The 13262-nt window shown below is 37.0% G+C and overlaps 1 protein-coding gene across 4 annotated transcripts in view; it reads right to left on the reverse strand.

Moving 5' to 3' along the window:
* The window catches only part of SSH2 (slingshot protein phosphatase 2), a 242815-nt gene that overhangs the window by 45087 nt on the left and 184466 nt on the right, over nt 1–13262 (reverse strand). For all 4 annotated transcript variants that reach the window (XM_082861024.1, XM_082861023.1, XM_082861026.1 and 1 more), the window contains one exon: nt 2200–2321. In XM_082861024.1, coding sequence (XP_082717150.1) covers nt 2200–2321 — 122 coding nt within the window. The remainder of the gene's footprint in view (nt 1–2199; nt 2322–13262) is intronic.

The following is a 13262-nucleotide window of genomic DNA, read 5'->3' on the forward strand; positions in this document are numbered from 1 at the left end:
TACTTTATAACTTGAAATATATACCAAATGCAATTTGGAAACCAAGGTTATACTTTTTATTTAAAAATTTATTACTTAAAATATAACACAATACTCAAAGAACTTATAAATAGGCTAAATAAATTGGCTGTCATATATCTTGAGAATTACTTGGGATGAGCATGTCATAAACAATCTGGGTTCCACTTTGGTTTAATACTGTTTTGAAACATTAACTTTTTATATTCTCAGATACAAAATGATACAGATTCCTTCAAACAGCAACTGAGATAGAAATGATACTCGATTACTTGAGCAACAGTATTCTGAAGTGGGCAGCAATTTTCTGACTGTCCAAGCTCATTCAAACAGAGGATGTAGGGGAATTCAAAATACCAAATTTACCAAATAGAATGAAAACTAGTTTCTATAGCTTTTCTTATCACATTTTGTCTTCCATAAACGAAAATTGTCTTTTGTTAGTCAGATACGATTCAGGCAGGACTATTACCAAAGACAGATGCAGTTTACCGGGGATAAATTACTGGGCACCCACATTAATAAGCATTCTTTATGATTTCTGGGAACGTTTAGGACAAAGTGAAAGAGAGATAAGATTAGACATCTGATTTCCCAGACTCTGGGTCAGGAGAATCTGAAGTTGTCGCCTTCTCTCTCTAGGGCAAGACTCAAATGACATTTCCATGCAGCTCCAGTTCCTGTTTTATGGGATTTCCAAAGGAGGAGTCAGGGAGAACCAAACAAAGGAAATGAGATGGAGAGCAGCCCTGTCCACCTGATCTTTCTGCAATGATGGAAATGTTCTATAAGTGTACTGTCCGACAGGGAAGCCACAAGCCACATGTAGCTAGAGTACTTGAAATGTGGCTAGCTGTGGCTGAGGAACTGAAATTTTAATTTTATTTAATTTTAATTTATTTAAATAGTTACAATGTGATTAGTGGCTATTGTACTGGACAGTACAGATCTAGAGACATAAAAACCCAAATCAGAGGTCTTAAAGTACTAATGAATGTAGGCAAGGTAGGTATTCTTACAGGATAAATGCTTATTGAAAGATCTGTGTTGCTTAGGTAACACCAGAGGTTAAAACCATGCAGGAGAAAAAGCTTCCTAAATGTGGTTTACAAGCCTGTGTAATTTCAGAGCGTACAATTAAAGGCTGTAAGTGGTATACAAGGTAACAACTCTGGCCTTGTGATCCTGGTGAACCCACATATCATTTTCAGGTTGACTGCTATGTACAAGCTCAGGTAAACACTAGTTTGGGAATCTTTCTGGTGACAATGTGATTTTTTTTTTTCCTTCCAACATCAGGACAATGAGAATCACTCTTAGTCTCCTCTTCTCTTTGCCACTAAATTCTCCCAGGCCTGGGTCACACCCCTAGCTACTCCACAATCGCATTCTAGTCCTGAACCAGGAAGTCAATGCTTTGAGATATCTGGCAGGATTTCCTGAGGCTTATTATCTACAGTGCAAAGATCTGCTTAGCAGCCACATTCCACAGTCTTCCCAAGGTTTCTCCAAAAAAAATGGGAAAATAAAATGGAAAGCAACAAACCTTAGAGGCACAAAAAAGCCAGGTGATACATGGTATCACCTTAGGTATCATCTTAGGATGTATAGTGCTGCTAAAGCCAAAGGTAAATGATTATAAAAGGTTCTGTTTTGAGTTTAAACAATCATCCCCCCTGCCTTTCTTTAACTCAGAAGAAGAAAAAAGGAAGTGTAACATTTGACAAAAGCAAGGTGCAAGGCCATGGATATAAGAGACTGGAATTAAAGTGGGCTCTCTTTGAACCCAGAACCCACTGGTACACTATCACAAAGGGTGTGTGCCCCAGAACCACCAAATGAATCGTTACTGCTTAAAATAAAGAGGACTGCAAAGAAAAGCCAGTTTTTCCCCCCCTTGGAGATAGAAATTTAAATCATTTGCTTTATATCATTACCATCTAAAGATGAGAGGAAGAAGGTAAGGAATAGTGGTAAATTAGGAACACACAACCAAAGACATTCACTAAACATTTTTGTCTTTCAAGATTGTGTGACTAAGATACTTTTGATGTTCTCTAGCTTTACGCACTGAACTTTTAGAGTAGAACTGCATAAGGTGTTTTTGTGATAACTCAAAAGGTAACTGGAGTGGGTTGTTTAAAAAGAGGTTTTCTCATTCTCCCCTCTGTGGTACCATACCTGTCATTAGAGGAGAAATCCATTCCTAGGACGATGCTTTCTTCAGTGTCTTGTCTACCGTTAGTTGAAACCACTACCATATAGCGTGTTCGATTCTGGTAAGTACTTTCTAGTCTTACAGCCTGGAGGTTAATAGACAATAAAGAAATTAAGAAATTTAGAAGATCAATTTTAGATCATTCAACCCTTTTTACATCACCATTTTAAAGCATACTCAAGGAGATAGCAGAGCCAGTAATTAGGAGACCTAAATTCAAATCCCAGTTCATGGATTAACTATGAAAACTTCAGTAAGTTAATTGGAGGGAAATATAATAATACCTATTCCATTGGGTTGTAAGAATCATATGAAATAATGCATGTAAAGTACAGTGCTTGGCATATACTAAATGCTCAATAAATATTTGCTATTAGGATAATTTATAACAGTAACGATTACCAGGGCATGTTCTAATGATCTAAGAGTGGAATGTGAGGTATATGAATGTGAGCACCTGACTCACAGATCCATGTCCCGCAAACAATTATAATAGGAAGCAAGGTTTAATATCTAAGAGGAATATACTCTATTGCATTCTTACAGATTATACACTACAAGATTTTCTTTAGTTTCAAATATCAGAAGTTTATATTATTTTTATCAAAATTATGGTATTTTAAAAGGTCCTTCAGAAAATTCAAATATGCACATGGTCTCAGATGATATTAAGGATTTACTGTTAGTGTGATAATGGCATTGTGGTTATGCCTTTTTCTTAAATATCTGGAGTGAGATGACCTGAGGCCCAAGTTTTACTTTAAAATCTTCCAACAATGGGAAGCAACAAGATATTCTTCAGTAGGTGAATGGATAAACTGTGGTACATCCAGATAACGGACTAAAAAGAAATGAGCTATCAAGCCATGCAAAGACATGGAGGAATCTTACAGGCATATTACTAAGTGAAAGAAGCCAATGTGAAGAGGCTAGATAGATAGTATGATTCCAACTCTATGACATTCTGGAAAAGGCAAAACTATAGAGTCAGTCAAAAGATCAGTAGTTGCCAGGGGTAAGGGGAGCACCAAGGATTTTTAGGGCAGTGAAATTACTCTGTATGATACTCAAGTGGTAGATACGTGTCATTACACATTTGTCAAAACCCATAAAATGTATAGCACCCAAGAGCGAACCCTAATGTAACTATGGACTTTGAGTAATAATGATTTGTCAACGTAGGTCCATCAGTTGTGACAAATGTTCAGCTCTTGTGGGAGATCGTGATAATGGGGGAGGCTATGCTTGAGTGGGAATAGAGGGTACGTGGCAAGTCTCTGTACCTTCTGCTCAATTTTACTGTGAACATAAAACTGTTCTAAAAAATGCAGTCTATTAAAAAAATTTGCTAAGAGGGTAGATCTTCTATTAAGTTCACCACCATCGTCATCATCCTAAGGAGGAGGAAGAGGAGGGAGGCAGGGCTGGAGGGAAATTCTGAGGTGATGAATATGTCTATGATATAGACTGTGGTAATGGTTTCACAGGTACATACTTATCCCCAAACTCATCAAGTTGTATATATAAATATGTACTTTTTGTATGTCAATCGTACCTCAAAATAAAGTGGTTTTTAAAAAGTTCCAGCAAAGAAAGAATAAAAGGGGGAGATAAATGAAAGAAATCTGGCAAAATGTTGATGGTTATTAAAGTTGGGTAACAGGTTCATGCAGACATATTTTCTACTTTATATGTTTGGGAATTTTCTTAATAAGAAGGCTCAAAAAGATACTTCATAAACCTTAAAAATAAAGTAAAATGGCTACTAGTCAACATTCATTCAATTATTTACTCTGTATCTACAGTGTATATCATCAGGGCAGCCATGAGGATTCAATGGTGGAAGAGAGAGATATGGTTCCTGCCCTCACAGACTGTACAGTCTAGACTACTCTTCTTTTTATCTGTTAATAAAAAGCCAGGAAGATGTGCACTGGAGGCAATATCCTCTGTATAACATACTCTCCCACCCCCACTCCTTATCTCAGAAGAGAAACGGTTTCAATCCTATCACCTGGCTCAAGAAATCTGTCACAAATTTGTTAGAAATTTCTATCTGGAATTCTTTCAGCGCTACTCTTCTTGGAGTCTCCTCCTTCATCCTGTCACTATTCCAAAAGTGGCCAGGCAAAGAAAAAAAAGAGACATCACATGACCCACTTAAAAAGGCAGAGGTGAGTCAGTCTCTCCTGGCTATCTTTTCACCTCTATTCTGATACTCCTAGGAAAAGCTACTTGTAAGCACAATCACCTAAAGTAACTACATTAAGCTTGTCTCTAATAAAGAGCTGATACACCAAGAATGTAATTCCCACCATACTAACTCCATGTATCAGGTAGAGAGCTGTACTGCTGACTTTTATGTTCCATGAAATAATAGAACATTTCAAACCAAATTCACTTGTGAGAAGCTAAGAGGAACTACTAGTTAAACTGACGAAGGTCTAGCCCTATTTGGCTGGGACCAAGTGAGCATTATACACATAGAGCTATGAGTAGCAGTAAATGCACATGAGGAGGACTGACAGGCAGCACAGACTCTATGATTCTAGAAACATTCCACAAAATATTAAACTAACCAAAAACCTGGTGCAGGTAAACTAGAATTTCTTATAAATAAGATCTCAGATATTATTACATATCTAAACCTGGGCTTGCTTTGGCAAGCTCTGATCTAACTGTTCAGTTTCCTGAATATGTATGTTACAGGTCTTTTATCCTGTCAAAGCTCTGAGAATTTCTGGAAAGGCTCACATGCAAATGACATGAAAACAACTAAACTATGCTTCTGATCATTTATCTATAACTTCTACACCAACTAGTGGGGACTGATTGGCTAAGTTGAAGCTGATAAAGGTAAAAACAAAAACAAACAAAAGACCTCCATAAATATTACCTATTATGCAAGTTATCAGGCCAAGTTAGCAGGTGGGTAGCAAGTTTCTTTGTGATATTCAAATAAAACATTAGTTGTTTCTCTTTTAAAAGTGAGGTGTGTATCTGTTTATCTATGTATCTATTTAAAATATAAAGAGCATTTCAAATGTTTGGCCCTCCCTTGCTTAATCTAATCAGAACAGAAGATCCTAAACCTAATGGGAAAGGCCCCAGTCATCTCACACTGATTTAGGCTTGAGAAACTGGCACATCACGGATTCATTCCATTTTAAGCTTCTTAGATGGAAGAATAGCACTTAGAGGTCTTGGGATTTGATCATGGACCTCTAGATAGCACCTACAGTTATTACTAAACCTTTACTAAATGGAAGTGGAGCTTTAATCAGTGGGTGAGAAGCCATGACATTAACTTAACACCTACATCCTAATGAGAAGGGCAAGATCAAAAATTTTTTTTTCATTAATTAATTTATTTTTGGCTGCGTTGGGTCTTCGTTGCTGCGTACGGGCTTTCTCTAGTTGCAGTGAGCGGGGGCTACTCTTTGTTGCTGTGCATGGGCTTCTTATTGCAGTGGAGCATGGACTTATTGTGGAGCATGGACTCTAGGCACGCGGGCTTCAGTAGTTGTGGCATGTGGGCTCAGTAGTTGTGCCTCACAGGCTCTAGAGCGCAGGCTCAGTAGTTGTGGCGCATGGGCTTAGTTGCTCCACAGCATGTGGGATCTTCCCAGACCAGGACTCGAACCTGTGTCCCCTGCATCGGGAGGAGGATTATTAATCACTGTGCCACCAGGGAAGCCCAAAATCAAATTTTTTTATAAAAATTTTTTTTTTGCAATGCCAGGGGACAGACCTGAGGCTTCGAAATTCCCTTTAAGCTTCAAGATTCTAGATTAAGGAAATAAATAAAAATTTAAGAGCCACAGCATAGAGAAAATACTAATACCCACCCTGGTTTGAGGTCTATTTCACTCCTGTGTTGGGGAAATTAACAAAATCTAATAATCTAATTTGATTCATTAAGTCAATCAGAGAAATATAATTTAAAATGGCAGTTTGCACATACCCTAATATTAGAATTGGCAGGAATTCCAATGTTTCCTCAGTTTCCAGAACTCACATGGAATAGATGACAAATAAGGCAACAATTCAGATGCATCTGATTAAAGTTCTCATTGAAAAGGATACTACTGAAGTTTACTCTAATCGCCCAAATAAAATAACATTTTGTTTTTTTTAACGTCTTTATTGGAGTATAATTGCTTTACAATGGTGTGTTAGTTTCTGCTTTATAACAAAGTGAATCAGCTATACATAAACATATATCTCCATATCTCCTCAACATTTTGGACTTAAAAAGATATTTTTCTTACCTATCAATCTATATCTATCTATCTATCTATCTATCTATCTATCTATCTATCTATCTATCTATCTATCTATCTATGGTTGGGTCTTCCTTGCTTTCCCTAGTTGTGGAGGGTGGGGGCTACTCTTCGTTGTGGTGCACGGGCTCCTCATTGTGGTGGCTTCTCTTGTTGTGGAGAACGGGCTCAGTAGTTGTGGCTCTTGGGCTCTAGAGTGCAGGCTCAGTAGTTGTGGCACACGGGCTTAGCTGCTCCACGGCATGTGGGATCTTCCCAGACCAGGGCTCAAACCCGTGTTGCCTGAATTGTCAGGTAGATTCTTAACCACTGCGCCACCAGGGAAGTCCCAACGTTTTGGATTTTAAAACGTGGCAGCAATAGCAACTGAGAAAATTATTCCAAGAAATCCATTTATTGCTAAATTTGGAATAGTACAAGTTTCAGGAGAACTGGATCCAGCAATCCTAGGTCTGAGAAGTCATCTCATTTTCAAAGCTCATCTTATCAAAGAATGTTAAAAACTTCCCTTGTTTAAATGCTTAATCTGATTATAAGCAGTTCACAAACCGATACAACAACTTCTCTGCTCAGCATCATCCAGCATCAGGAAATACTCCTTAAGTTTACATTGCACCTTTGTCTTTAATCTATTTCCAACAAGAATCTTACATCATGCCCCTACATGCAATGTTTATCCTGAGGGAAGCCACATTATAAAGTCCCAACGTCAGAAGGCAGCTGACGCAATCCATCAAGAAAGAAAGGTTTCAAAAGTATGCAAATATTAAATTCTAGCCAAAAGAACAAAGTTAATACCTAAAATTAAAATAGACTTCAGATGTGACACTAATGAACTAAAGAACACTGTCTTCAAAAGAAACAAGAGCTTGAGGGAGTCTCTGGATTTTATTATTTTAAAAAATCTCTATGAAATTCTTTTAAAAAAGACCCTATGGGAGGACTTCCCTGGAGGTCCAGTGGTTAAGACTCTGCCCTTCCAATGCAGAGGGTGCAGGTCGGAGAACTAAGATCCCTCATGCCGCGGGGTGCAGCCAAAAACAAAAAAACAAAAAACCCCTGCAAACCCAATGACTTATATCTGTGCAGGCATTAAAAACAGATTTATTTACTGACATGGAAAGATACCCACAGGAAAGTCTGACAAAAGCAGGTTATAAAACAACATTTAGATTTTCACCTGTTTGTTTAAAAAAAAAAAAAAGATAAAAAAGGCACTCTCTGACATGACACATACTTTTTTTCTTCTTTCATTTCTGAGCTCAGATCAAGTTCAGAAACCTTAATAGTTATAAAGGTCAGTAGTAAAATCTTTTCATCATGGCTCAGAACTGATTAGCCTTGCATACACACACTGCCCCTGCCCCCAACTTCATTCAACCACTGACAAGTCTTCAGTGATCCACTGTCACCTTATAAGTACATAAGCCCTTACTTATGTTTTAAATTACTTTATACTTTTGCTTCTCAGTACTACAGAGATCATGCATTAGGTAGACTGCAAGGTTTTCTGATGCTCAGATTTGGCTATTTTCATCACTGACCCACTTCAGTAAGAGCAGATCGCAGAGAATCAGACACATACTCTTACACGTACACTTAAGACTAGAAGGATACTCATCCAAACAGTAAGAACGGTTTTCTTGGAGTATAGGATACAAAGTGATTTTTACTTTGCCTTTATGCCTCTCTGTACTGTCTGATTAAAAATAAAAAAATTAACCCCTTTTTCTTTTTGGAAAAAAACAAAACAAAACCAAAAAACTCATTTTCTTAAATTCTCCTGCAAATTACTCAAAAACAACTCCTAGTACCTTGTCAGCACCTCACTGCTAGTTAAAAACACTAGCTTAAGTTACTTTACATGTTAGCAAAGCTCTTAATTTCCCAGTCTATTTTTATTTTTAATTAAATGGGTCTTCGATAATGTGCAAGAGCACTGTAAAACCACTGCCTTCATATTATCAGCTATGGTCTTCCCAAGTACTAAAGCTAACGTTTAAGATTGTATTTACAATGCAGAGCTTCCCTGGAGGAAAAATTAGTTTAGTCCTATTTTCAATGCTAAAGCAAAATGTGGGATTTAGTGCCTTTATTTGTTGTTGGGTTATTAAAAAAAATAAAAGCAGGAATTTCAGTTAACTATCAAACTTTTAACCTTATGCACAATCCCCAGAATGAGAGTTTCAGCATTTCAAATTTAACTCAAAACAAAAGGCTTTGCTTTGAGTCTACAAATGCTCCTTTCAGTTAGAAAAGTGCTAATTTGTCCAAAGTCACACAATGTATTCACTCATTTTCTTGAAGATGACTCACTCAATAATCTGAAACATAATGACTATGTGTTTGTAACAATTCAAAACAACTGCTGTAAAATGGCTTGTCACTTGAGCTCTGAATTAATTTAAAGGCGTCAGTTACATTTTTTGAATTTATATTTTATAAATGTAAAGCAGCTGAAGCTGCATACTTCAGCAGGAAGGAAAAAATTTAATTGCCAATTCTGCCTTAGTAACTGCTCCCTTATGCTTTCCCAAGTCTCTTGTGGTTGAAATTATTTTAACATTCAGAGGTGCAACCCAAATTCTGGAATTTTATTAATGAGAAAGAGATAAAGTGAGTAATAGACCTCAGCTTTAGCTCTAGCCACAAATTTCTATCTCTATTTCTAATATATGCAAGTGACCATTATTATGGGTTTTAGAGGGGATGTTCTCAAAGTGTGACTCCTGGACCAGCGCCATCAGCATGACTTGAAAACTTGTTAAAAATGTAAATTATCATTGCCTCCCGCTCCCCAAATCAAACTCTTCAGGTGGAGTCCAGCAAATGTCAGTTTAACAAAGCTCTGGAGGTGATTCTGATGTACTCTAAAGTCTGAGCATCACTGCTTTAAAATACTAATGCTGGAAGAATTGGACCCCACTTTTTTCACTTAAAAAGAAGTGTTTAAGATAGAAGTATATCAAGAAATATAGACAAGATTTATGTAAGTATAATGCTACATTAGGATTAGGATATAAAATAATTTTGGAGGGATTTCTTATTTCAATTCCTTTAAATTTCAAAGTGAGTTTCTCAACAAAAATTAGTGGCCATGTCAAGGCTATAGAGGCAGCATTCAGGAGAAAAAATGACAGAATCTAAACACAGAATGATCAGTGTAATTACCATAGAGTTCAGAGGGCTGATCATCAACTTTCCAATCATTCATGTATTCTACTCATTATCTCTCTTCCCAGACACAAAGCAGAGATCAGCTATTTGGATTTCCACAGATACATTAAGTTTAATTTCCAAGTTATCACCTTAGCCCAGAAGGGCTCGTCACCATGCACCTGGATTATTGCAATAACTACCCAGCAGGCTTCCTGATTTAAGTTGGCTGCCTCCTCCCCTCTACTCTGTATTAGCTTTTGAGGAATATTTCTTAAATACTGTAGCTGTCAAGTGCTCATGGAACATTCTCCAGGATAGATCATATCTTGAGTAAAAATCAAGCCCTGGTAAATTTAAGAAAATTGAAATCGTATCAAGTATCTTTTCCAACCACAACACTATGAGACTAGATATCAATTACAGGAAAAAATCTGTAAAAAATACGAACACATGGAGGCTAAACAATACACTACTAAGTAACCAAGAGATCACTGAAGAAATAAAAGAGGAAATCAAAAAATACCTAGAAACAAATGACAATGAAAACACAACGACCCAAAACCTATGGGATGCAGCAAAAGCAGTTCTAAGAGGGAAGTTTATAGCAATACAATCCTACCTCAAGAAACATGAAACATCTCAAATAAACAACCTAACCTTACGCCTAAAGCAATTAGAGATAGAAGAACAAAAAACCCCCAAAGTTAGCAGAAGGAAAGAAATCATAAAGATCAGATCAGAAATAAATGAAAAGGAAATGAAGGAAACGATAGCCAAGATCAATAAAATTAAAACCTGGTTCTTTGAGAAGATAAACAAAATGGATAAAACATTAGCCAGATTCATCAAGAAAAAAAGGGAGAAGACTCAAATCAATAGAATTAGAAATGAAAAAGGAGAAGTAACAAATGACACTGCAGAAATACAAAGGATCATGAGAGATTACTACAAGCAACTATATGCCAATAAAATGGACAACCTGGAAGAAATGGACAAATTCTTAGAAAAGCACAACCTTCCGAGACTGAACCAGGAAGAAACAGAAAATATAAACAAACCAACCATAAGCACTGAACTTGAGACTGTGATAAAAATCTTCTAACAAACAAAAGCCCAGGACCAGATGGTTTCACAGGCGAATTCTACCAAACATTTAGAGAAGCGTTAACACCTATCCTTCTCAAACTCTTCCAAAATATAGCAGAGGGAGGAACACTCCTAAACTCATTCTACAAGGCAACCATCACCCTGATACCAAAACCAGACAAAGATGTCACAAAAAAAGAAAACTACAAGCCAACATCACTGATGAACATAGACGCAAAAATCCTCAACAAAATACTAGCAAACAGAACCCAACTGCATATTAAAAGGATCATACACCATGATCAAGTGGGGTTTATCCCAGGAATGCAAGGATTATTCAATGTAGGCAAATCGATCCATGTGATACACCACATTAACAAACTGAAGGAGAAAAACCATATGATCATCTCAATAGATGCAGAAAAAGCTTTTGACAAAATTCAACACCCATTTATGATAAAAACTCTCCAGAAAGTAGGCATAGAGGGAGCTTACCTCAACATAATAAAGGCTACATATGACAAACCCACAGCCAACATTGTTCTCAGTGGTGAAAAACTGAAACCATTTCCACTAAGATCAGGAACAAGACAAGGTTGCCCACTCGCACCACTATTATGCAACATAGTTTTGGAATTTTTAGCCACAGCAATCAGAGAAGAAAAAGACATAAAAGGAATCCAAACTGGAAAAGAAGAAGTAAAACTGTCACTGTTTGCAGATGACATGATAGTACACATACAGAATCCTAAAGATGCTACCAGAAAACTACTAGAGCTAATCAGTGAATTTGGTAAAGTAGCAGGATACAAAATTAATGCACAGAAATCTCTGGCATTCCTATTCACTAAAGATAAAAAATCTGAAAGAGAAATTAAGGAAACACTCCCATTTACCACTGCAACAAAAAGAATAAAATACCTAGGAATAAACCTACCTAAAGAGACAAAAGAACTGTATGCAGAAAACTATAAGACACTGATGAAAGAAATCAAAGATGATACTAACAGATGGAGAGATATACCATGTTTTTGGATTGGAAGAATCAATATTGTGAAAATGACTACACTACCCAAAGCAATCTACAGATTCAATGAAATCCCTATCAAACTACCACTGGCATTTTTCACAGAACTAGAACAAAAAATTTTACAATTTGTATGGAAACACAAAAGACCCTGAATAGCCAAAGCAATCTTGAGAAAGAAAAATGGAGCTGGAGGAATCAGGCTCCCTGACTTCAGATTATACTACAAAGCTACAGTAATCATGACAGTACGGTACTGGCACAAACACAGAAATATAGATCAGTGGAACAGGGTAGAAAGCCCAGAGATAACCCATGCACATATGGTTACCTTATCTTTGATAAAGGAGGCAAGAGTATACAATGGAGAAAAGACAGCCTCTTCCATAAGTGGTGCTGGGAAAACTGGACAGCTGCATGTAAAAGAATGAAATTAGAACACTCCCTAACACTGTACACAAAAATAAACTCAAAATGGATTAGAGACCTAAACGTAAGGCCAGACACTATAAAGCTCTTAGAGGAAAACACAGGCAGAACACGCTGTGACATAAATCATAGCAAGATCCTTTTTGACCTGCCTCCTAGAGAAATGGAAAGAAAAACAAAATTAAACAAATGGGACCTAATGAAACTTAAAAGCTTTTGCACAGCAAAGGAAACCATCAACAAGACGAAAAGACAACCCTCAGAATGGGAGAAAGTATTTGCAAACGAAGCAACTGACAAAGGATTAATCCAAAATATATAAGCAGCTCACGTAGCTCAATATCAAAAAAACAAACAACCCAATCCAAAAGTGGGCAGAAGACCTAAATAGACATTTCTCCAAAGAACATATACAGATTGCCAACAAACACATGAAAGGATGCTCAACATCACTGATCATTAGAGAAATGCAAATCAAAACTACAATGAGGTACCACCTCACACCAGTCAGAATGGCCATCATCAAAAAAATCTACAAACAATAAATGCTAGAGAGGGTGTGGAGAAAAGGGAACCCTCTGGCACTGTTGGTGGGAATGTAAACTGATACAGCCACTATGGAGAACTGTATGGAGGTTCCTTAAAAAACTAAAAACAGAACTACCATATGACCCAGCAATCCCACTACTGGGCAAATACCCTGAGAAAATCATAATTCAAAGAGAGTCATGTACCACAATGTTCATTGCAGCTCTATTTACAATAGCCAGGACATGAAAGCAACCTAAGTGTCCACTGACAGATGAATGGCTAAAGAAAATGTGGCACATATGTACAATGGAATATGAGCCATAAAAAGAAATGAAACTGAGTTATTTGTAGTGAGGTGGATGGACCTAGAGTCTGTCATACAGAGTGAAGTAAGTCAGAAAGAGAAAAACGAATACCATATGCTAACACATATATATGGACTCTAAAAAAAAAAAAAAAAAGGTTCTGAAGAACCTAGGGGCAGGACAGGAATAAAGACGCAGACGTAGAG

This window comes from Leucopleurus acutus, assembly GCF_964270905.1.
Source record: "Leucopleurus acutus genome assembly, chromosome: 19".
Lineage (NCBI taxonomy): Eukaryota > Metazoa > Chordata > Mammalia > Artiodactyla > Delphinidae > Leucopleurus > Leucopleurus acutus.